This window comes from Homarus americanus, unplaced genomic scaffold, assembly GCF_018991925.1.
Source record: "Homarus americanus isolate GMGI-L3 unplaced genomic scaffold, GMGI_Hamer_2.0 scaffold14064, whole genome shotgun sequence".
Taxonomy (NCBI): domain Eukaryota; kingdom Metazoa; phylum Arthropoda; class Malacostraca; order Decapoda; family Nephropidae; genus Homarus; species Homarus americanus.
In genome coordinates this window covers 1,323-27,869 of record NW_024738975.1, presented here as the reverse complement: position 1 = coordinate 27,869, position 26,547 = coordinate 1,323, and the positions used below count along the sequence as shown (strand labels likewise).

The 26,547-nt window shown below is 41.3% G+C and overlaps 1 protein-coding gene across 7 annotated transcripts in view; it reads left to right on the top strand.

The window, feature by feature from the left end:
• LOC121874400 (cAMP-specific 3',5'-cyclic phosphodiesterase 4C-like) overlaps positions 1–23,470 on the top strand; it is a 183,940-nt gene extending 160,470 nt beyond the window's left edge. For 6 of the 7 annotated variants that reach the window (XM_042378535.1, XM_042378531.1, XM_042378532.1 and 3 more), the window contains 7 exons: positions 11,607–11,896; positions 12,797–12,817; positions 13,550–13,648; positions 13,892–14,056; positions 14,350–14,727; positions 16,969–17,151; positions 18,906–23,470. In XM_042378535.1, the coding sequence (XP_042234469.1) occupies positions 11,607–11,896; positions 12,797–12,817; positions 13,550–13,648; positions 13,892–14,056; positions 14,350–14,727; positions 16,969–17,151; positions 18,906–19,220 (1,451 nt within the window). In that variant the 3' untranslated portion in view covers positions 19,221–23,470. The remainder of the gene's footprint in view (positions 1–11,606; positions 11,897–12,796; positions 12,818–13,549; positions 13,649–13,891; positions 14,057–14,349; positions 14,728–16,968; positions 17,152–18,905) is intronic. The other variant, XM_042378530.1, reaches the window with a different exon arrangement.
• The last annotated feature ends 3,077 nt before the right edge of the window (positions 23,471–26,547 follow it).

Genomic DNA, 26,547 nt, shown 5'->3' with positions numbered 1-26,547 from the left:
ATATTGATCTCTCTCTCTCTCTCTCTCTCTCTCTCTCTCTCCACCATCAGATACAAATCAACATAAAAAGATATCCAAGTTTTACACACAAATATACATACAAACTATTACATACGACAAAGGTTAAGTATACATAACAACAATAAGATGTAAATACTATACATTCAAGCGTTTATACGAAGAAATATGTATACTTAATATTAAAAAAAACACACATTCATAAATACAAACGTTTACATATAACTTCAAGTACACATGAGAGAAGTGTATGTGTCTCAATGCTTGGCTCTTGCTCGCCTCACACGACCATCACCGCCACTTGAAGCCACTGTGGTAATCTGGCTGGGAAGAACACGTAGGATAAGCTTGTCTGTTGAGCCCTCAGGATTAGGGTCGAGAGGATAGGAGGTCCTGCTGAAGGAAGTGTAGGATGTACCAACCTTCTTCTTTCCTTTCCTTTCCTTTCCGTTCCTTTCCCACCAACTACTGCCTCCTTCTCTTTTTTATGTCTCCTCGCCATCCATTCCACAGTATTTCGATGCTTCTGTTCCACTAACTGTCTGTGATCCATTTACTCTTCTCTTCCATCTATCCCAATCCCAGCTGATATCCATATTCTATCTGTCCTACTTATCCCGGGGTCTCAGGTGGTGTTCCTATCCCAGCTGGTGGAGGTTCCTGTCTCATCGATATCCATCCCAACTGGTGCTCCTGTTCTTATAATGTCCCACGTGTACTCCCTGTCCTATCTTGTGTACACCTGTTAACACCTGTCCCCGTACCTGCTAGTGTCCCTGGTGTCCCAAATAATCTATCTATTCTTACCCCCAACTAATTCAACCTATAATTTCCCTAATATTTCCCTAGCTCAGGTGGTGGTGGTGGTGGTGGTGGGGGTGGTGGTGATGCCCCCTGACCCATCTATCACCAGCTCCCAGCCTCACACACCACCCCTCGTCTCTCTTGGTGCTTCTGTCCACATTAGAAACAGAAGTCGGTGCTCTCCCTGTTTCAGCTGGTGGTGCCCCTGTCCTGTCTACCTATCCCTTGTGCCAGCTGGTGCCCGTGTTCCACCTGCCCCCATCCCCTCCTGCTGGTGGTGGTGGAGGCTCAGGGTATTGATTTCGTGTACAGGCACGTGGTCGGCGCCGCGCACCAGCTAGCATTCTCCCTATCCCTCCGCCAGCCACACGTCTCAACGCCCACGCCCATCCTTCACGGCAGCCACAGCTAAAGTCGTCCTTCACAGCTAAAGTCATCCCTCACAACCACAGCTAAAAACGTCCTTCACAACCATAGCAAAAGTCATCCCTCACAACCACAGCTAAAGTCGTCCTTCACAGTCACAGCTAAAGTCGTCCTTCACAGCCACTGCCAAAGTCGTTCCTCACAGCTAAAGTCGTCCCTTGCAACTAAAGTCGTCCTTCACAGCCACAGCTAAAGTCGTCCCTCACAGCTAAAGTCGCCCTTCACAGCCACTGCTAAAGTCGTCTCTCAATCCACAGCTAAAGTCATCCCTCACGGCCACAGCTAAAGTCATCCATCACAGCTAAAGTCGTCCCTCAGCCACAGCTAAAGTGGTCCGTCACAGCCACAGCCATTTTTCCAGGGGGTTGTCACGAAACAGGTGTGGAGAACAACTGTCACAGGACTGTTTTAATGAACAGGTGCACAGAAAAAACAGTAAAGGTCATCAACAGTAAACAGTAAAGGCCAACAGTAAACAGTAAAGGTCATCAACAGTAAACAGTAAATATCAGCCGTAAACCGTGAAGGTCGTCAACAGTAAACACTAAAGATCAACAGTAAACAGTAAATATCAACAGTAAACAATAAAGATCATCAACAGTAAAGGTCAACACACGCTGACATACAGATATACAGTCAATACATCATGTTTTCCCACTAACTAAATCATAATAATAATAATAATAATAATAATAATAATCTTAGCGAACTGTATCGTTTTCACCTCGTTAATATGTCTACGAATGTGCGTTCTTCTTTTGTTTTCTTAATAGTCTTGCTTTTTGTTGTAGGGTTCAATTCAATTTCAATTTCAATTGTTTATTCCTTGATAGAGGAAGCGGGATCCTAGTGCTGTCACTAGGTACCCCTGTACAATGACACCAGAAGCATCTGGCAAGTGTGACAAGTATATACAGTATAAATATTATAAAGGGGCTTACTAAAGCCTAAGGAAGGAAGGATATTCCTTTAACACATATTCAATGTTATTTACATAATATCTGGCCAGTATGGGGAGGATCATCGTGTCTCCGGTTGTAGGGTTGAGTTGCTAGCGTCTTCCATCTCTCTCTCTCTCTGTTCAATATCATATACTGCAGCTTCCGTATCCTGATATCTGTGTGTGTGTGTTTGTCTCTCTGTGTGCGAGGAGGGAAGTATATTGCCAAATATGTGTGTCTGGTGGAAGTAAGAGAGCGGGGTAATAAATCAAGGGATGTTGGGAGTTTACCACAGCTGAGTGTAGACGGGTAGAAAGAGTAGTATACTCACAGGTGAACACGTGAAGTACTGTATATAGTGTTGTAGTAGCAGGGAACCATACAGGTACGGAAGGTTTAATAGATATTGATTGTTGTGGGAAAAATGGGAAGGTTTAAACGGGAAACTCTGTGAATGATGTATAAAGCTACTTAGAGGAATGTAAGGGTAGGGAGGTGTAGTGTTGTCTATAGCAGCAGCAGCATCATCAGCCACAGCAGCACTAACTATGCCAGGGAGAGCAGTAACAGTCACGTCAACTCCAGCGACAGTAACAACACCGGGAAGACAAGAGTAACTTGTAACTAATACCATGAATGAAAAACCGCAGCGGAAACTACGTGTGGCAGAGAGCACCAGCGAGCCTCACAAGGTAATTAACCGTCAACGTGTATATAATAATTTGTGTAATTTCCTTCATGGATAAACACGGGGAACCGCGGGAGGGCGACGGCCGCGCTTCACACCACTTGTTGACGTCAGCCAGGGTGATGACCAGGCGAGCTGTCGTAGCGTCCCTGGTTGGGGTCACACGCCTTATGACAGCCAGGTGGACGCCAAGCAAGACAAACATCCTGCCGCAGCCTGGTAAGGTATGCTGTGGTATGCACAGTACCTGCGAAAACACGTTACACACTCCAGAGGATATGCACCTGGGGTACACAGCAGTGGCTAGGAGGTATGTTTCTTGTGGTGTACCTAACGAAGGATATAACTGAGGTTGTTGTTTATACTCACGAAACTTGATGCCAGAAAGTAAGTCAGATGAATATGCAGCCTCTGAGCGGCAGATACTGAAGGTCATAAGTACAGGTTCCTGGTAATTATGGTACAGAAGCTGACGGCTCCTTGTCCTTAGCCTTGTCAAGACTCCTCCCGCTCCGCCCTCAGCCCTGACCCACTTTCTGCTCCTGCATCACTTGGCAACAGTTTTTCAGGGAGGCGTGGCCCGTCTCCCGTATATAGGATAATGTGAGGCAGTACAGCACGGCCACGCTGACCTGCTCCACACCGCCCACACCCCGCCCAGCCAACCATCACAAACGCGGATTTCGGCACTAAGCGTTGAAAAAGCCGTGGTCGGTGTGCACAAGACCATATATGGTTATCTGAGATCTGCTGTCAGTGCTGGGTGAGGAAGTAGTTGTCATTACTTGATGTTGAAGGAACATGTAGACGTGAGTGAGCATCGGAACAACCCCCCCCCCCCAACTTGATGGCGTTCACTGGGTGTGTTAGTTGGAGGAAAGTTTGGGGTAGTTCAGCTTCCTTGGCGTACTAAAGTTACAGCCAACCACCTGCTGCTCGCTCGTTGCTGATTAATTCGGTGTGGGCGTTGATTATTACTTCTTTTTTATTGACTTATATTCTTGTCTTATAACATCATGTTCTTTCGTTCTGTCACATGAATTCAATAATAAACATTCGTTATGTACCGCCAAATGTATTTTGTCGCCGAGATCTTTTACAGCATCTCGTGTCTACTCGGACAATAATAAACTTCATTGAGGAATATTTATGGCCAATAATTATGGTGGTGGTGCCGCCTCTGCTAATCTTACATGATCAACCCGCCGGGCTCCCTCACACTCACTAGGGGGACACACCAAATGGATTTAGCTGATGTATACGACTCAATAAATGAATGCCAGGTAGTGTGGGTGTGAATTATCTTCGCGGCCTAACTAGGAGAATGTGAAGGTCAGTTGAGGTGTAAGAGATACCCATTAGGCCATGTATACGCACGTACCTCAGTCATAGATGGGCCTGTGAAGTGTTGATTACGGCCCCTACACATGAAGCTTTCATTTCTTTAGTCACTGGTGGCCTTGGTGCGTTAAGGCTCTCATGGGCTGTCTGGGGATGTGTTGTAATGGGGCGTGTCTGGGGATGTATTGTAATTGGGAGTGTCTGGGGATGTGGTGTAGCGGTGAGTGTCTGGGGAGGATGCAGAACTAGTGTCAGCGTTACTGAGGGTCACCGTCCGTGTTGTGGGAGAGGCCTCCGTTACCCAGGTGTTAGCTGACCAGAGTCAGACCATGCTCTTGTTTACCCATGAGCGGTGGCCGGAAATTGACGCTGCTGTTGTCGCTGATGCTGAATACTGCCTCGGTTACTGCTGCTGTTGCTGTATTTACCCCTGTTGGTGTGTTTACTGTTGCTGCTGTACTTACTGTTGATGCTGTACTTACTGCCGCTGCTCTACATATTACCGCTACTGCTAATGTTCCATCCGCTGACTCACGGGACTGCCCCACGCGGCCCATAAGACAATAGTTGTACACATCCGTTGAGGACACAGCTGGGAGGAGTACGATATACATCATTACCCAAGGTCACTACCACGAAGAATGTGTGCCAAGTACACACATGGGCAAACTGGGTCATCCTCTCCTCCCCCCACCCCTGCTGTTTTACCACCACACTTAACGATTGTTGACATACACCTGCTCCACCTGACAAGCTAACAGACTCCACATATTTGGATATACACGAGGCAGGTGTATACAAAGTTAGGTATTCTGAGCACTTAAGTGTTTATTGTTGTGCCCTCCTTCAGCAGGTCTGGTCTCGGGTCTTGCTGCTAGTGTGGAGCCTTGGTGTAGCTTTTTATGGGTAGTGTGGCAACCTGTTGTTGTTGGGTCACTGTTTTTTCATGGGTCATTATTAATCATCCGCCGACATCATGGTTAACGCAGCCATTGCCTCCACCTTCATTACCACCTCTGCCATATTTGTTGACATCGTTGCCACTACTACCACCATAGTGTCCTATCACTACTATTACCACCATCGTCAGTTTCATCGCCACTATTATTACCATAACCAACATCAGTCTCGTTACTTTTATTGGCACTGCCACTCCCCTCACCATGCACAAGCTGGGGACAACACAACACAAGCTGAGGTAAACACAATACAACACAAGCTGGGGTCAACACAACATAAGCTGAGGTCAACACAATACAACACAAGCTGAGGTCAACACAATACAACACAAGCTGGGGTCAACACAACACAAGCTAGATGCAACACAACACTACACAGGCAGAATACAACACAACACAACACTACACAGGCAGAATGCAACACAACATATAGATGTATAGAAGCGCAAAATTTTTTTCTTCACCCCAGCCACCCCCCACCCCAGCCCCCAGCCTTGTTTGTACATTGTCAGTTCCGTATAACAGCTTGTCACACCCTCCAGCACCCTCCTCAGCAGCTAACACTCGTGACGGCGTTAAAAGCTCTAATACCCCATACTATCCCTGGTGTTGACGAGGTTGTAGCGAGCCATTACCACAACTAACTGGGGGAGAGTGAGTGAAAGTGTTGGTTATATAAATCATTATAGACATATCCTTGTATAGCACCACTTAGGTATATCCCTAAACCACGTTCCTCACTGAGACGTTAAACTATAAGGAATGGAGGATTTTTACATATTGTCTTTAAAATTAATACCTGAAGGCTATACAAGTTTTTTATTGTACTATACTGTATATTAGTAGATGTTCTGGGGGGGGGGGGTGAATGAGCGGTGTGGGAGTAAAGTTTTGCACATATTGGAACATTATACTCTTAAGTTTTTAGTCAACATGCGATATAAACTCGGTTAAATGTGCAGCAGGAAGACATGACAACAGGGGTGACTGAAGTATAATAAATGGAGGAGTAAATTAATACCTTTGGTTTAATAGTTTCAGGTACTTTAGCATTTTAATTATACCTGACCTTATATAAAACCACACCTGGCCATGTTAAATTACACTTGGCCATGTTAAATTACACCTGGCCATGTTAAATCACACCTGGCCATTTTAAATTATACCTGAGCATGTTAAATCACACCTGACCATGTTAAATCACACCTGACCATGTTAAATCACACCTGACCATGTTAAATCACACCTGACCATGTTAAATCACACCTGACCTTGGGGGCCGAACTACTGCAAAATGCCTGAAACCTTTGGGGGCACATCAGTAGGAATAATTTAGGCGACTTTAAGAGGACGGGAAGTGAGGGAGAGGAGGGAAGTGAGGGAGAGGAGGGAAGTGAGGGAGAGGAGGGGAAGTGGAGGAGAGGGGAAATGAGGGAGGGAGGGGAAATGAGGGAGAGGAGGGGAAGTGGAGGGAGGGGAGGGGGAAGTGAGGGAGAGGGGAGGGGTGAGGAGAGGAGGGGAAGTAGGGGAGAGGAGGGGAAGTGAGGAGGGGAGGGAAGTGGAGGGGAGAGGAGGGAAGTGAGGGAGAGGAGGGAAGTGAGGGGAGGGGAGGAGGGGAAGTGGGAGGGAGGGAGGGAAGTGAGGGAGAGGAGGGGAAATGAAGAGGAAGGGAAATGAAGAGGAAGGAAATGAAGAGGAAGGGAAGTGAAGAGAGAGGGAAAGGATGGGGGAGGGGAAGTGAAGAGAGGAGAGGAAGTGAAGAGAGGAGGAGGAAGGATGAGAGGAGGGGAAGTGAGGGAGAGGAGGGGAAGTGTTGAGAGGAGGGGAAGTGATGAGAGGAGGGGAAGCGAGGGAAAGGAGGAAAGTGATGAAAGGGGAAGTCGAAGAGAGGAGGGGAAGGACAGGAGAGGAGGGGAAGTGGTGAGAGAGGAGGGGAAGTGATGGAGGGGGGAAGAGGGGAAATGAAGAGAGGAGGGAAGTGAAGAGAGGAAGGAAGTGATGAGAGGAGGAGGGAAGTGAGGGAGAGGAAGGAAGTGAAGTGATGAGGGGAAGTGAAGATGAGAGGAGGGAAGTGATGAGAGGAGGGAAGTGATGAGAGAGGAGGGAAGTGATGAGAGAGGGGAAGTGAGGAAAGGAGGGAAAGTGATGGGGAGGGAAGTGAAGAGGTGAGAGGAAGTGGAAGAGGAGAGGAAGTGATGAGAGGAGGGAAGTGATGAGAGGAGGGAAGTGATAAGAGGAGGGGAAGGATGAGGAGGGGAAATGAGGGAAAGGGAGGGAAAGTGATGGGGGAGAGGAAGGATGAGAGGAGGGAAGTGATGAGAGGAGGAAGTGATGACAGGAGGGGAAGGATGGGGGGAGGGGAATGAAGAGAGGAGGAAGAGAGGAAGGAAGATGAGAGGAGGGGAAGTGAAGAGAGGAGGGGAAGGATGAGAGGAGGGGAAGATGGGGAGGGGAATGAGAGGAGGGGAAGTGGATGGAGAGGAGGGGAAGGGAAAATAAGGGAGAAGAGGGGAAGTGAAGAGGGAAGGGAAGTGAAGAGAGGAGGGAAGTGATGAGAGGGAAGTGAAGAAAGGAGGGAAAGTGATGAGAGGAGGGGGTGATGGGGAGGGAAATGAGGGGAGAGAAGGAAGGGAAGTGTAGAGAGGAAGGGAAGTGATGAGAGAGGGGAAGGAAGAGAGAGGGGAAGGATGAGAGGAGGGGGAAGTGATGGGAAGGGGAAATGAGGGAGAGGAGGGGAAGGAAGTGAAGAGAGGAAGGGAAGGATGGGAGGAGGGGAAGTGGAGCGAGAGGAGGGGAAGGAAAATGAGGAGAAGAGGGATGAAGAGGGGAAGGGAAGTGAAGAGAAAGGGAGGAAGTGGATAAGAGGAGCGGGAAGTGGATGGGAGGGGAAATGAGGAGAGGAGGGGAAGATGAGAGGAGGGGAAGGAAGTGATGGGAGGAGGGGAAGTGATGAGAGGAGGAAGGAAAAATGAGGAGAAGAGGGAAGTGAAGAGGGGAAGGGAAGTGATGAGAGGAGAGGAAGTGATGGGGAAGGGGAATGAGGGAGAGGAGGGGCAAAGTGATGGGAGGAGGGAAGTGAAGGAGACTGGTAGAGATCTTAAGTTACAGGATCCCTTGAGTGGCTGTGCCCGGGGTCGTCAAGCAAACACACGTCTCCTCCCTCACCCCACCTGACTTAACCTGCCTTGCTGAGACCTACTCTCTCAGCAACCCCACTCCCCATATGAGACCTACCCCCATATGACCTACCCCCATATGACTCTTCCATTTCTCATGACCTACCTCCCACATGACCTACCCTCCTCATGACCTACCCCACATGACCTACCTCCTGAGATGACCTACCTCCCACACATGACTGCCTCCACATGACCTACCCTCCTCATGACCTACCCATGGCTTGTGAATCATAGTCGTGTGTGTGTGTGTGTGTGTGTGGGTGGGTGGAGGCTGTGGAGAACTTCCCGACGAATGATTGATGTTCTCCGGTGGCTCGTCCTCACTGACCCTTAGGGCGGCCACGACTGCTCCTGGGCCCAGTGCCAGCCACCTGCCTGGCGCCGACCACGCTAACTTCTGTACCTGCACCCTGCACCACCCTCCCTTGCCCACTCCATAACTTGAACTGCTTCCTTCCACCCTGTACTGCTACCTCCACCCTGTACTGCCTCCCTCCACCTTTATATTACTCCTTTCCACCTCTACACCGCTCCTCCTCTACTGCCTCCTTCCGTCTCATAGGCCTTACCTCCTCCACCCCTGCTATGCTGCCCTCCACCCTGCTGCCTCCACCCTGCACTCCCACCCTGCACTCCACCTCCACCCACCACCTCCCTCCACCCTACAGGCCTCCACCCTGCACTACCTCCCTCCACCCTGCACTACCTCCACCCTGCACTGCCTCCCTCCACCCATCCACCTCCACCCCATCTGTTATCTGGCGCCAGTAATCAGCTGTACGCCAGGTAACAATATAGATCTCAAACACATTAGTATCCATAAATGTACCACCAGCTTAAACTTGGTCAGTGCTGAGTAATAGTAAAACTTCAGTGATGCGTACAATCTAATTGAGGTGGTCACATTTGCACTGTGCTGCATATTTGTGTGTGTGTGTGTGTGTGTGTGTGTGTGTGTGTGTGTGTGTGTGTGTGTGTGTGTGTGTGTGTGTACCAGAAATGTTATACATATTTTAGGTCAGGTTCAAAGTATGAGAATCATTTTTATGCCCAGACATATACAATACACACACACACACACACACACACACACACACACACACACACTATAACGGTCTTGTTTGCTTGCACGTTCCCAAAACAGTATCATGGCAGCTCCTGAAACCCATAACATTCGTGATATTATTCCACTTTAGTAATTATCTCTGTATGTTAGGTGTAATTATGTTGTCAACTTTGTGTATATAGGTAAAATATGACAAGCTATCTTCAGTTACCCACTTAGTTTCATTTAAATACTGAGCTACAATGCCACATTTGAACTCTTCCGTAACAAGCCCCACCAAGTTATTTATATCGTAGTGTACAAAGTTACGTAGTATATTTTTTTTGTCTCCCGTACTCGTGATTTATTTGAAGTGTGACGTCATCGCTACTGTGTTGGTTCCAAGAGTTAAATCAATGTTTATGACCTGCGATAAACCTTCTGCTGTTTGCGTTTGTAAAGGTTGTGCCAGGCTATGTTTACTTCTAGAAGTGATTGGATATTGTTTACATCAAGTGTTTTAGAGTTTGCGGATGTGTTACGAGGAATAACTGACTGTCTGTGATATCGACTTGACCCGCCACACACCTTCGCTCGCAACCAACCAGGAGCCAACTCAGCGGATGACGTCCTCAGCCCCACCAATCACAGGTCCATTTTGTATGACGTCGCTTCGGTCCATCCAGTCAGAAGGCTCACATTATATGACGTCACAACCTTCACTAATGGCAACTCGATGCATCATAACTGTCAACTGTATGGTATTGCCTTGTAATAAAAGGAAGATTTTCTTTCCCTCTCTTTTGTCGTCATTTTCCATTAGAGTTAATGACAGGATATGAAAGTCATTATGTTGCTCTGGGAAGCTTAATTTTGAGTTAAAATTATCCCAAGTGAATCAGTGGAATGGAAGAAATACTGCATTGTATTTATTCAAAGCACAGCAATTATCGTATATCTTTGGATAATCACTAACAGCATATGGTAGTGGGAAAGATAACTATATAATTATTGCTTTATAGAACTTGAAACGCTAGGAGAGGAGACTAGTATAGTCAGTTTGAATACCTATATCTTGTGATCCTAACCTAACCTACCTTATCAGGCTCTTACCCCAACAAAAGGTAATAATGAATTTGTTAACGGTTGTGCCATTAGAGAGAGAGAGAGAGAGAGAGAGAGAGAGAGAGAGAGAGAGAGAGAGAGAGAGAGAGAGAGAGAGAGAGAGAAAGAGAAAGGTTGCTAGACGTCACCATATGTTTACAGTGGATAAGGCGGACGAGCGGGAGAGAAGCGTGTGTTTGGGATGAAGTCCACCTTTTTTGTTTTTATTTACATTACCAAACATATATGATACTTAAACACAAACCAGAACTGATATTGAGGTTATTAAAGAGTTGTATGAAGAACGAGGGATTCCCAGTGTGATAAATAAACGTAGTATGTTAATGAATGAAGTGGGGCATTATAATTATATTTGATGAGGGGTTCTAGGGGCATTGGAAAAAAGAATGAGGATATGTGTTGGTGTCATGAGGGGATTGTTGGTGTCATGAAGGAAGTGTTGGTGTCATGAGGGGAGTGTTGGTGTCATGAGGGGAGTGTTGGTGTCATGAAGGAAGTGTTGGTGTCATGAGGGGAGTGTTGGTGTCGTGGGGGAGTTGGTGTCATGAGGGAGTTGGTGTCATGAGGGGAGTGTTGGTGTCATGAGGGAAGTGTTGGTGTCATGAGGAGAATTAGGAACTGATACTAATACTGGATTATAAAGTATGGTTCAGGTATCTCTTTGCCTGAATCTTGTATATGATGTGATGACCTCATTATGTCTGAATCAATAAAAGGCATCTCAGAAGTGCAACAGTAACAGATTGAAACATTCCTATACATGCCACACAATCTTCAGAATTTGGTAATGGGAAAGACTTGTCATTCATAGACTTTACCATTGATGGTTCCCCATTAATGGACAACAACAACGGGTGGAAGGTTTTACTGTATGTTGCAGTTCAGTATTTAAAATAATATCAATGCTATAGTAATAATTTATTGGCCAGCAGAGTATGTAAGAATGTATTGGTTTGTTGGATCATGTTGACCTTAATTTAAACGATTGTTAGTGTTACTGTTTGCAATTAACTGAATCAAGAAATTATTTCTTATCCAATCACTGTAATTACACTCGTCTTCCCTCTTCTTTCCTACCAGACCAACAACAGGACTTGGACATCCCAAGTCTGCGAGTGGACGATGGAGAACGGCCCAAAAAGAAGGACCGTACGACGTCTGGCGGTGCCTATATGGGTAGCCAGGCATCGCAGGCGATGATGTCGGCAATACCCACCACAACAGCCACCATCACCACCACAGGCCATAAGGAGGTCTCCATGTCCCATATCCAGGGAGTCAAGAAGCCTTTCGTGCATGCTAACTCCTTTACAGGCGAGAAACTCCCTAAGTACGGTGTTGATACCCACCACGAAGAGGAGCTGGGCAAGGTAAATACTGTATATTTAGTGGGTGGTGTCTGTGGCTTAGCGTGTGTGCATGTATGATGGTTTGGATGTGTACATTTGTGGACAAAAAAAGTTTATTAAGCGGGGGGGAGGCGGTATAGTATGTCACATATAGGTGGCGTTTAAAAGTCAGTGATTTTCTTTTCATATAACAAATGTTTAAGGAGAATTTTACCCTTCCACCTGATGCTATGGTGCCAAGTCTACCTACAATACGTCCCCTACCCTCCCATACACCACTTACCTCCCTGCCTGCCGAATTCTTTTTGTCCACGACTAACTATAATATATATATATATATATATATATATATATATATATATATATATATATATATATATATATATATATATATATATATATGCATGCAAGTAAATCACTGTACTGTAGGTGCGCGTGATCCAGGTATATGCTGATAACCACAAGGAAAAAGAAAACACGAAGTTCCCAAGCGCTTTCGTGTAATTCACATCTTCAGGGGCGAGTACAGACTGTACTCACCCCTGAAGATGTGAATTACACGAAAGCACCTGTGTTATCACATATATATATATATATATATATATATATATATATATATATATATATATATATATATATATATATATATATATATATATATATATATATATGTGTGTACTGTACTGTACTGTATACAATTGTGTGTTTAAGTGTCCAATGATAGATAAAAGTTATTTCAGTTACAATTGAAAGGATTGACGAAATAATCATGTACATTGTGATATAATTTATATTTGTTTTGTTTTATACAGTATTTTGGAACTCGTAACTGTTCTTTCATAGCTTATACTAAATTATGTATTTATGTATCCAACTTCAAAAATTTAAACCTGACTAAATAATTGGTTATGTTTTGGGCAGCTGGAGGAAATATGTGAAGAGGTAAATTTTGATTTTATCTCTCACATCACGTTGTAGACCAAGGCACTTGTTGCACCAACCCAAGGGCTCTACAATCACTTCTAGTCTTTTCCTTAAATCTAAAACCCAGTACTGTATTGCTTGTGATGATCAGGCTATTCTGATTAGTCCCTGTAATACCTTGTCTATCCCTATATAGTAGTATATTATTATTAATTTTTTACACTTGTAAAATAATGAAGAAACAGTGTAGCGGTGTGAAGCACAACTGAGAATGATGTGATGGTGAGCATGTCATAGTAGTGCACTCCACTAGACGGCACTGTGGATGGGGATACTGTACACTTACTGTTCACTCTGTGCACTGTCACCCCCACACTACCACATGTCTCTCATCCACAAGTACAGTATACAGTACAAGATTATTGCATTTTGTCGGAAGCTACGTGTATACAGTGTGTATGCAGTATGTCCCTCTTCTTCAGCAGGTGTACTAATTTAAATGAAAAGCTTGTTAGTTTGGTGCATTCTTAGCTATAAGTTTACACTGAAGAAACATGTGTCATTTCAGCTACGTAAACTACAAAATTGGATTCAACAGTGAACCATAAGCACTTGCCTATCCAGACACAACCGAGAAAAAAAATCTGCCTAAAACCCTAAACCCTCGGTGAGCCAATTGGCTGGACCTGTTGACGACGGCCTCATATTCCAATAACTTGGTAATTCTAATGTACATTTTTCCTATTTCAGATTTTAGAAGATGTAGATAAATGGGGCATAGATATCTACAGGATATCTGAACTCTCTAATAGAAAACCTTTGACTACTGTAACGTACACAATTTTCATGGTAAGTTTTTTGTCCAACCCTCCAATTTGTATTGCTTTAAGATCTCGCAACGTTATCTACTTAAGGATGTATTGTCTCTTCAAATCCTTGAACAACCTCGCCATTGCAATACCCACTGACTATATCATATTAGACACTTACGAAAATACAAGGTTATCTTTTTTCTCTCATAGGTTAATACAAAAACAATATACCCCCCCTGTACATTTTCTTCACTTGTGAAATATTCTCTTTTCTCAACAGGAACGTGATTTGTTGAAGACGTTCAAAATTCCGCCCAAGACTTTCGTAACATTCATGATGACACTGGAAGAACATTACCTTAAAGATGTTCCCTACCACAACTCGCTTCATGCTGCTGATGTCACACAGTCCACACACGTCCTCCTAAACTCCCCAGCTCTCGAGGTCAGTCATTCGATTATTCATGGTTATAAGTTACAAATGGAGTCACACATAAAGTACTGACTTTAACTCAGATTTTATCTGTTCTTTAAACCATTTTACACCTTGTAAATGACGAATAGGGATTTAAGTTGGCTCATAATATAATACCGTTTTGTTCTGTTCTGTAAAGTATGACTAGATCTCTTAAACGTATGTCATTTAATATACAATGCAGTACTGCACAGTATTTATATTACCATGTAATGTACAATGTAACAAGTTTGGATACTTAAGTTCATTTATTATTTCAACAGTCGGTGTTTACCAGCTTGGAGATTTTAGCTGCCATATTCGCTGCTGCTATCCATGACGTGGACCACCCTGGCCTCACTAACCAGTACCTGATCAACTCCTCCTCGGAGCTTGCCCTCATGTATAACGACGAGTCTGTGCTTGAGAACCACCACTTGGCTGTGGCTTTCAAGCTTCTGCAGAATGATGATTGTGATATCTTCGCTAATCTGCTTAAAAAGCAAAGGCAAACACTTCGGAAGATGGTGATTGACATGGTGTTGGCCACAGATATGAGTAAGCACATGAGTCTCCTCGCAGATCTCAAAACTATGGTGGAGACCAAAAAAGTAGCTGGTTCGGGTGTTCTCCTTCTTGATAACTACACCGACAGGATACAGGTAAAATATAGCTTATTTTATAAATAACTGGTCGTAACTAGAGTACTGCATTTCTGTAATTTTCACAACTAATACAAAAAGCAAATTACAGTTTTATTATGCTAGATTGTAATACAATAGTGTAATCATTTTCTCATCCTATGTGCCATGTAATTTACTTTACTTTATCCTCTTCGCCACTGGTTGACCCGTTAGCTGCTTGGGTAATCGAATTATGTCTGTTGAACTGTTGGCAAGTACTGGGTATGCACTGGCCCTAGAATCCTTTTCTTATGAGAAAGGCCATGCCGATTGAAAAAGGACAGTGACCTGTGTGTGTGACCCCCCCCCCTTTTTCTTTCTAATTTTGTCTACTGTATATGAATGAAGCATCACAGAACACCACAAGTTCACAGAAAACGGTCACCCCTGATGAAGGTCTTGTAACATGTTAGTTAAAGGATCATAAGTTATATGAATTAAGGTTTCTTGATTTATTTTAAATTGTTTTGCTATGAAATACATTATTTCTCTAATGGAAAAATGTTTACTGGTATTGTTTGTCAGTCTAATTGTACACAATCTGTGGGTACAATAACATCTTGATTTTTTATTCAGATATTCGTGAAAATTGGTATGGAAAAACAGTACCCTGTACGTTATAAATACAAGTACAGTACTGTACTATACAAGTATAACTTGGATGATCATGAATATCAACCACTTTTCTTGCCTATTGAAGCAAGTCTCATAAACAGTCTGGAATATTTCCCATTGCTATACCTGTACTGTATGAAGCATATACAGTAGAAGTCAAGTCGTAGGAATAGCAAAGCTTAGGAGAAAGAGTTATGAGATAAGTAGTAACATGGTAGCACCTGTACCATATTGCCGTCGAGGTATCAGGGTAGCAAAGTTGTACATCAGCTGCAGTGTAGACAGTGTAAGAGGGGAACTGTGGGAGACATAAAGTTGTTAAAGTAGTGTGGACAAAATTATGGCAGTGTAGTAAAGTTTTAGATATATAAATTACAGTACTTAGAATTTGAGTTGAAGTATTAGTGCAGTATAGGCATACCCTGGGTTAGAGAAAGGTTTCGTTCCTGAAAAAATTTATGTAACATGAAATTCCGTAATGCTGAACCGATTTGAGATGCGTTCCCAGGGAAATTTTTCTTTAGCCAAAAAACGTAATGCAAGTACATATATGAATTAAAATAAACAGTTTTAAACACGTACTATGATTCATTCATGATGTAACATGACAATAAATGCACACAATACTTGAATTTAACGCACCAGAAATGATGTTAAGCGCTGCATGAGGTGCTGAGGCTAGGTGGTGCTGTAGTGTACAGTAAGTGGCCAGTTGTCAGTTCTCTTTGGTTGTCTATTGTCTCTTTGTATGGGCTCACATACGTACGTACATGTAAGATATCTCACACTCAGGATTGAGGTAGAATAGAAACTCACAATGCGTTTTCTGTGTATATATATATATATATATATATATATATATATATATATATATATATATATATATATATATATATATATATATATATATATATATATATATATATATATATATGATAAAATGGAAACAACGAGTACCTTAGCTTTCGTCTTTATTCAAGACATCTTCAGAGGCAACTGGATTACATGGACAGAGAGAGGCTTAAATATACAGGGTGACCTAAAAACATGAGGTCAGGTCATAATGATGACATCCACTAATCCCCACACCAACACACACGTAGAGGAGCTTAAGAGAAGGGTGGTGACGTGACTAGCCAGGTCAGGTCAGAAAAAAGGGACCCACAAAATAACTATCATACATCTAGATCAAAGGTTTTCAAAGCATATATATATATATATACAGTAATATTTTTTTTTTCATTAGTGCAAATTTCTGTAACCCGGGTTTCCATAATGCAGGGAATGCTTGTACTGTATCAGGTGTCATTACACCAGTGGGAGGGGTTGTAGAAACAGTAATAGACAAGTCCCTCCTCTGGAGTCATTCAAATCTTGAGCTGTCTGATGTCATACATGCATCCTGTGCTCAGGATGAAAGGTGACATAAAATACAAAAACTCAGCTCTTAGCTACCTTCTGACCTTCTGTACAGTAATGTAATGTTAATTAGCTTTTCAGTACCTGTATTTGAGGATCTTCTTTCACTTTTTACTTTTAATATGCTAAATGTTGTGATAATACTTGTAATATATATATTTATCATGTATTGTACATCTTTTACAGGTGCTACAAAATATGGTGCATTGTGCGGACCTGAGCAACCCCACCAAACCCTTAGAGCTGTACAAAAACTGGGTATCATCCATCATGGAGGAGTTCTTCCAGCAGGGTGACCGAGAGAGAGATCAGGGCATGGACATCTCACCCATGTGTGACAGGCACTCAGCCACCATTGAGAAGTCACAAGTAAGTTGAAGCCAGATAATTAAATAAAAAATACAGCAGAGACTTTTATTAATACAGAAGCTGGCTGTGTTACTAAGTTACAGTACTGTACAGTATATTTTTTGCATAGAAATGGTAGTTCTGTTGAACATCATTACTGTTCTTTTTAACTGTGGAGTGTAGTTGATTAGTTTTTACTGGTAATTTATTTTTCAGTTTTTAATTATTCAATTGATAATTCTGGACGTAAGCATCAGCGCCTATGTCCAGTATTTGAGACTGCTGTAAGGTCTCTAAGTATTTTGAGGTGGTTCAGGAAAGTCCTGTAATAAAGGAATTTTAAACATTGATATACAGTATACAGGGTAGTTCAGTAAAAAATTCTGGTACTGGTTCTGGAAACTTGTGTGAACTTACAGAATTACAAAATACTGTTTAGTATTGCATAAAATGCTGAGGGAAGTCAGACAAAAATGAATATGAACAAAGAATTACAGTTTGTTAAATTTTCATATGATATGCACAGCACCAAGTATTGTTTACAAATGGGAACCTCAAGCATTAAAATCTTCATGAAATATAACACTACCGGGTAACCATCCTAACCTGATAACTTTGAGGCCAATACTTGTAGACAATACTTAAGAGTTGTGTGTGTTTGTGATTAAATTCAGATTTGTTTTTATTTTTCCAAGAATCCCCACCTGTTTCTGCAATACCTGTACAGTACTGTACTATGTACCATATGTAGTAATTCTATAAATATAAATGTAGTATACATGTCTCCTAATAAGGCTGTACCATTTGAGTGTGAACTGAAATTATGATAAATTCTCTACATTTCCTTTTTACAGTAGGCAAATGAAAAGGGTTGTACAGTATATGAAGCAAAGAAGCCATTCTTTATAATATTATTCCTTATTTTTCTGCATCGACAGCTGGGGAATGGGTGGTATGTTACAAGGTGCTTGGGGTGAACCTTTCTATACTTAATTCATGGAAATGGGAAAGATGATAGGCTCAGTGAGTTACTACACTGTACATGTACTTTATTCATATTCACAGTTATTAGAATTACAGTACTGTACTGTACAAGTATTAAAGTGGTAAAATTTTAATCACATATATTTATGTGATTAATTAGTGATTGCTACAATAGTTTTTATAAAAGCATGTGTGTAGCAATGTTTTGAAATGAATAGCCTCCATTACCAGTTGTGTGTGTTTGTGGTTAGGTGATGCGAGTACAAAAATTTTCTTATTTGCATCTATGCTTAAACATCCAAATACTTTGCAGTGGGTATCAGAATCCTCTTGAACTTGCAAAATATTTGTATCTTAAAAGAACAATTCTCTAGATGAGCCATCCAAATTCCATTTGTTTATGCTTGTGACCTATTCAGTTGTATCTTTACAGTATTCTATGTTATTGTGCTGGAAAACATTATAAGAGAGAGGGAAAAGGTACTGCACTGCAGCTGTTAGTGCTCTCGACTCTCAGCCCAGGAGACAGGATTCAATCCTATGGATAGGCAGAATTGGTACAGCTTTATTTGTTGTGGCATGCCCTGCATTATTTACTACCAGCCATATCAGTTCCCCAGGTTAAACTAATCCTTTGTCTATTGGAAAATACCCTTAGATTGTGGGAACTACATAAAGAGTGTTGGCTTTTGTGATTTAGGAAAATTCTAAGATTGAATTTTATTTTCCAGTTTTAAATGAAAGGTCCCTTTTTTGTGTATACTTTTTTCTTATTCCTATTACTTTTGCAGGTTGGGTTCATTGATTACATTGTCCATCCACTGTGGGAAACCTGGGCAGACCTGGTCCACCCTGATGCACAAGACATTCTTGACACATTAGAGCACAACCGGGATTGGTATCAGCGTATGATCCCCATCTCTCCATCTTCATCATCAAATGACCTGAAGGAAGAAGAGTATCAGGGCGACAACTCACAAGATGTGCCTGAAGAAGAACTTTGTGCTGCTGCAGACAGAATCCAGATCCAATTTACACTTGATGATGAAGGAAGTGGAAAACGAGCACCGCCAGATGATGCTCAGGGTGAGGACCCTACAATGTGACCATTGGTAGCCTCCTACTGCACCAAACTAAAGCGTAAAGTGATGAGGTGGCTACACCTCAAGTGACCAACCCTACAGGAGGTGGGAACCTTGTTTACCCTCGTCCCCCTCCGTGCTAGTGGCCTCGTCTTCAACTTTTACCTTCGTACCTCATGTTCTGAGATTTCTTTAATAGCCAGGTGGACACTCTGACCGTCTGGCACGCACCAGAGCCAGAACCGCGATTTAGTGAAAAGTATGTTGTGCAGACACTTGGGTGTTTTTGTTAATGCAACTCCCTTGTGAGCCAAGTGTGCGTTTTGCCACGTGTCCAGTGCGCGCCCTGCAGGTTCAGGGATGTTCGCGTGGGTTTGTCTGAGCTCCCCAAGACTGTGCCGTTCGCCCAGCCTCAGCTGACCCAACCTTGCCTAGTGTGATCAATATTTTCTTGTAGCGTGGTGGAGAGGTAGGAGGTCACAACAGTGAACAGTGCCAAATTGTTCCTTTAAATATGGACCCTAAGAAAGTGAATTATGTTTATCACAAATACATGAGCACAAGTTTGGGAGGTTATTGTTTTGTGAGGACTGAGGCTTTTGTGTGGTACATATCAGATAGAGGTATTGATAATGGGCACATCACTGGTGCTTACATCATGATTTTGAGAGTGTAAGGCATTACAAGCTCTTTCATCAAACAGGTACCTGACGGGGTTCTCTGCTCTTCATTCCCAAAATAATCAAGCTATCACAGAAGCCAAAGATAATTTATTGCTTCGTATTTGTGGTGGGGGTTTTGGTCACCATCGTGACACATGAGCTACTGTATAGTACAAAGTCTGAATGTTTATACAGTAGCAGAGGGGCAGTGGATCTTGTCAGGTGTCATGTCTATTGTGACATGATAAGTCATAACAAAAGTGTATGAGATTTTAGGAACTTTAATTTGCCATTTCAATAGCCAAAAATTAACTTTTCTTCTTCATTGGGTCTATTTGTAACTTCTATTTATGCCAATTTCATGCAGGGCTCATGAGTAGTGTTTATTTTTTTGCAGTGTAACATTTCAGGTTTTAATCTTTTAGATGGCTTATTTTTTGACACTGTCATAGATGTTGGACAAACTTTATGTATGGTTTTTAATAAACTTTTGAAATAGGTAGACTTGTAGTATTTTCCCATGTGATAACAACAGAGTATTGAGAACATAGTAGGCATCATGTTGTACTCCATCAGCTGCTTCATGTCAGGTCATTGGCCAAACTCTTGAATCAGGGCTTGAGACATGTAAACCACTCAAGGGCCATCATTCCTCCCAAGATTAGCCATGTATTATTCAAAATAGTTAAAAAAAAAAAAAAAAGGCTCTACCTTTAAAGCGTCAGCTGCTCAAGCCGTGGCTTCAGAATTGTGCCCATAGTGTATGTGTTGCGTAGTTCCGGCTTTACCAAGTGATGATGTTCTGAGCCTCACTAACCTGTAGAAGAAAGGGAGGAGAAGTCATCTTACGGTGGAGGAGGGGAGTGAAGGAGGAACATTTAGTTTTGCAGATGTTCCCCTCACCAGACCTGAGGACTGGGTTGTAGGTGAACACCATTCAGACGACTGCAAATTATTTTAATGTTTATAATTTTTTTTACAACAAATATTTTTTTTCATTACAACCCGAATGTAGTTATACTGTACGTATATAATGCAGATGTTAATTTTTCCACAAGTATTAATTGTGGTATTGTATCTTACATATATGTGTGCATACTATTATAACGAGTATTTATATGTAAACTGATGAGCAAGTAATTATTGTCCTGTGTATAATAAGATAAATGAGTATTTAAACAGTATCTCTTATTAATTATACAATTATTTTTATATATACATATATATTTTGTGTTACTAACATTAGCTGATGCCTCAGGTCTAGGTGTAAACTGTAACATTCACAAATGTGGAACATCTGTATAGACTAGATTGATACTCTTTGTAATGTACTTCCTTGTATGTGAATAATCCTAAAAAAATATGTAAGGAGATACAGTACCTTATTTTTATCATGGAAGAAATTATAAATTTGTTGCTATTTATTCGTCTTTCTCTCGCTCAAGCTAGATTACTCATATCTTTTGTGACAAAGCCCCAGTATTTAGATACAGTATATACAGGTACAGTAAAGCACAATACAGTATCAGTGATTGATTCAGGACTGGCCAGTAGGATTCCTGAAGGCTTTCTGCTGGTTTATAAATTCTTATTTTTTCTTATGCCAGTCTTATAATAAATATAATTTTGGAGTTGAGACTTCAGATGAACACAAACCCAATTTTTCATAATGTTCCATAGTCATCAAGCACAAAAATGGTATCTCATTTTGTGAAGTCTTCTCTACTGTTATCCAACATACACAAACAAAAACAAGTGTGCACCTTACTGGCTGGAACTGCATCCAGCAGTGGCAGGATATCTTTATTATACTCGGCAAAAGATGAGAAACCAATATTCTTAGTTCTGTGTAGAATATTTTCCTACAGAAGAAGACATCTCTGTAATTCATCATAATATTTTTAAAAAGTGGAAAAGTGCCACAGTTTCTCAACTCCTCATAATCATGGCTAATAAAACTGATTATCTCTGAACAGGCCTTTTCTGTATGGTTGAACAATCCCAAAGTGCTTATGGTAATGGAGGATGTGTGCAGTCATGGCACACAATATTAGATAGTGCAACAATTACATCACTAGCTATGGTGAATATATTTGTCAGTGTGTATTTAGATACCTGAGTTACTTGAATTTTCCTTGATGTAAAAACTTATATATTTTTTTCAGTGTCATCAAGTAAGTACTTCACGTTTCTCGGTGTCGGCTGGAATTGAACAACTACAGTATAGTACTATTCCACTATCAATATATACACTACATGTGATCTAATTAAGCATATTGAGTTCTTTATCACATGCTTCATTAAAGTTTATTTTTACATATTGTATATGAGAAAACAAACTTTACTGAGGCTCTCTTGATCTTTATTAATCCAACCAATGTCTTACTTTAAAATATGGCCCCTTGTAAGTACTCACACATCTAAAAAATTGGACTGATGTTATTTTTCAAACTTTAAATTCCATTTAATTCTATACTGTACATGTTTTACAAACAAACTGGTTGGATTTATACTGTGAGACTCATTAAACCTCAGTCTGAATGGTCTGATGCAGGAAAAGCCATGGTCCTACTGATACTGTACTTCATAAATATAATGATTACAAACTAAAGCCTTCTGTGTGTTTTGTGTATTTCATCATTTGGCACTTGAATTCTCAAATCATAGAAAATGTAATTACTGTTCTATGTATTAATGACCTTCATTGCACAGTGAAAGGTTTCATACTACATGAAATCTTGTCATTCTTTGGTGATAAAACATGAACGCAAAGCAAAGAAAAACTGCAGCAACAAAGATATGTAGTTTCATACTTGTATAGACTTTCAGGTTGTGTTACTTATTGATTCAGATTGTGTCTTTATTTTGTAATACTGCATTGTTTATATATACTGCGATAAATGTGTTTAAGTGCTTTGTAATTATTAAATCAGATAAGCGTTGAAAATGAAGTCTTCTTATTTTTAAATTGTGGTAAAATGGCCATTGATTTATGTACCAGGAGATAAAATCATACCAATATCATAGGATATTTACAATTGCAATTAGCTGTTGATGATTTGTCGTTGATTTGTGTTCATGTTCAATTTTTAACTTTGACAGTTCTTGGACTGAGTCTTTTTAATGACCATCTTGGATAGACCAAGATAGGTGTATCACTTGTGGCTCCTATTCCCTGTGGGTGAGAAAGCCACAATTTTTTGTGGGATGACTAGACTTCCCACTGTGTACTCCTACAATATTGCTCTGGACGGCTACGTCAGGGATACAGCACACCCCTTTTGTGCCAGTGGAAAATTTGTGAACATTTGGAGTCTAGCAGCATTTGTAGGATTTTCATCAGAAAGTATTTAATGCCACATTTTATGTTATTTGCCCCTACCCCTCCAGTGTCCACAGCCCCATGGGTCCGTAGTGCCCTCCGACACTGTGTGGCCACATGCTGTTAGAACTCCATCACATTTTCAAACCTTTCAACCTGGTATGCTTAGTCAACTGTACAGTCTGTTGTGCCTATGTATATATGGGTAATATGAAATCCGTATAAATTATATAATTTTATGTATAATAGCTAGAATTATTTAATAAAATAAACTTTTTGAATAAACTGAATTTTCTCGTTCCTTGTTCCTCAAAATTTATTATTATTTTACAAGCAAGGAAATTGGGGATGTTTTTACTTGTTCTTGCCCTTCTCCTCACTTCCTACTCATAGTAGAGTCATTTTCATAGAATCTGTGACCATTGTGTTCCTACTTTATTTTTTTATTTTCATTTATGTACCATGGACTATTTAGAAAAGTTTTAGCTTCTATGTATGTATCTCTGAAATATGGGGGCTAACCATGCTGAAGTCTCTAAAATGGTCCAATTTTCAAACTTTTAGATAAATTCACTAGCATCATGAATGAGGGGATATTTTTCACCAAATTTGAGATGGGATGGTCATTTTCTAGTTTTGGAGTCATCTTGACCTTCAAATCCAAGATGACCACTGTCAGTCATGTTTGAAATAAAACATGGTACAGTATAACTTAGGAACCAAATGTGCTGTAGCACGAATGAGGTTTCTTTTCCCATTAATTCCAGCTTGGATTTTTAAAAAATCACAAGAAGAAAGGTAAAAGGAACATAAAGGTTACTTATTTCATGAAAACAACTCTACCAAGAGAAAGAATTTGTAATTTAATTATCTAGGGTACATTCTAAATTAAATTATACTTTTTCAGGTGTAGCACCTGAGATTGCCAGCGAGTAGACATCCATGTGTATCTGGAATCTCATTTCACACCAAGTCCTCAACCAACAAGGTGGATGAATGGGTACCAGGAGACAGTTTTTGTGCTGAGGACTTGCTGTTGAAGTTCTGCTGCAACATTCTTCATCAACTGCTCATCGTTGACCTCCAAGGAGGACATAACAGCCTCGATGTATGTGCCTCCTGCAGCAACCTATAGACCACCTCACTAACATTCTTCTGGTTGCGTTTGGGGATCCTATGAATGCCTTCGCAAATTCTTTGATGAGAAGCTCCTTCAAATGGTTTTGATAACTGAGCCATGTCCAAAATTGGAAATGACACAATTGTAATTAGTCATATACCTTGCAGTGTGCATAATTTATAGTCTTTAAAAGGTGACCTGACATACCTGAATGAAGAAAGTCAGTGCCTCTGGGTACTCACTCGCTGATGATGCTGTGTAGTTTTATTTTTAAGAAGTTTATGATCACTGATTTACTTGCCAGCATTCTACAATGATAATATACAGTGGCTCTGACTCCACTGTGTTACCATTTACAGGAGGATCAAAAATGTATATCAGTTTGGAAATGGGGTTTTCCGTGCTGAAAATACTAAGTTACAATAGAATGGAGAGGAGGATGAGTCTATGTTCTAAGTAAGTGTTCTTTGCAAGGTGGCATTTATGGTTGGTGGATATGTTGAATGGTTTGAAGTCAAAGAGACAAAGGCGGTCGAAATTTGGGTGGATATATGCTGATGGGTTAAACTGTTTTGGATACTATCAACCTGTGAAAGTATTGCCTCTATTGTTTCGAGTTATATTAACTGGATAAGCTACATGTTTGTTCGTATTGTTTTTTGTTTTGTTTTTGGGGAATTGTTACCCTGGCTTTGGTCAAAGACCCCTACAACGGAGAGCTTTGTAGTTAAGTTTTGTATCTCTTGACTACGAGATGGAAATTCCCCATTAAAGTCATCTTTGCAGTACCAGAATAAAATAGATAAAATTACATCAAAATGAAGGGATAATTTAGCAATCAAAACAATCAGAAAGTGGACACGACATATTTATTGTAATACAAACCTAATGTGAACAAAAATAGTTGAGATTGCAGCAGTCTTAGTATAAAATCAGCAAACCACAGTGCAGCTGTGCTAAACAGTGAGGTTAAATGGGTGACAAAAAGACTACTGTACTATTATTATTAGTGCATATGTTTGCAGTTCATGTTATAAGTTGTGTTACTGAAAGATCTATGTTTTTTACGGAGGAACTCAACTCCCAGTCTACACTCCATGTTTACTACTAAATCCTACTATGGGTTGTTGGTGGTCGAATCACTGTGGGCAGCTTTACAGAGTATGTTTTTTGTGTTCAATTATTTCAATGAGGCAATTATGATGAGAACAAGGATTCAAGGATGCTCAGTATTTTACAATGTATCATAATGTTGAGTAAATTCATATTTATCCTGATATGCATTATCTGGTTACTATTTGATATATAAACTCATGCCAGGATGGTATTTGGACGTTTGGGCTATGGGCTGTATGTAGGTATTGTTTTAAGTATACAAATTTATCAATTGTAAATTTTAATCCCCTTAATACCCCTGAGAACCTTCCAGCCATGATCCTTCAGATTAGGTTAGATTATTATGTTGTTATTTATATTACTTGTACCTTGACTCAATCTTTCAGGTGTCATGGCATAAGGCTCAAACGTTTCAGGGGGGTTGTGGTTCTGGCTCAAAACGTCCTCATTCCTCCTGTATGGTCGAGTAGTAGTAGTGAATATAAATATAGCTGCAACCAGATGCTTACTGCCTAGGAGCTAGCCCCCACCATCATAGTCATGTAAAACTAAAGGGAATTGTGACAATATTTCTAAATCTCAACGTCCTTTTTGCCTTGTTGTGGGCAGAGGTACAAGAGCTGGTTGACCTCTAACAGGAGGACCTGCCATCTCCTGGCGGTATCAAGTGTGAGTTACACCTGAGGTGTCGGGTGGGGAAGGCCAAGAACAGGGCCACACCAGCCTCCAACTTCACCGTCAATAAATTCATGGATATTTTATGTTTGTAAATTAAATATGCTGAAACCCTTCTAGTAAGTGTTTTCATCGGTAGTGCTCTGTGAATTTTATGGCATGGTTCTCACTAGCTCGGATATTTGGGACATCCCCCTTACACAATTTCTGGGTGCATCCTGGGAGTGGTAGTTGTAGTGGATTCTCCGCTACAACTGCCGTGTCGTGACAAGCCAACCCCACGCGAATTTATGTGTACGCCGTGGTCAAGGGTCGTAACTTGCGATGTCGCGGAGGCGATCTGTAACACTCGCCTCCCTCCTTTAAGACCTCACGTGGCTGTCGGTTTTTTCTAGCTACCGCCACCGTAATCGCTCAACCACCTGCTTTTTCAGGCTCCTCGCCCGTAGGAACTCT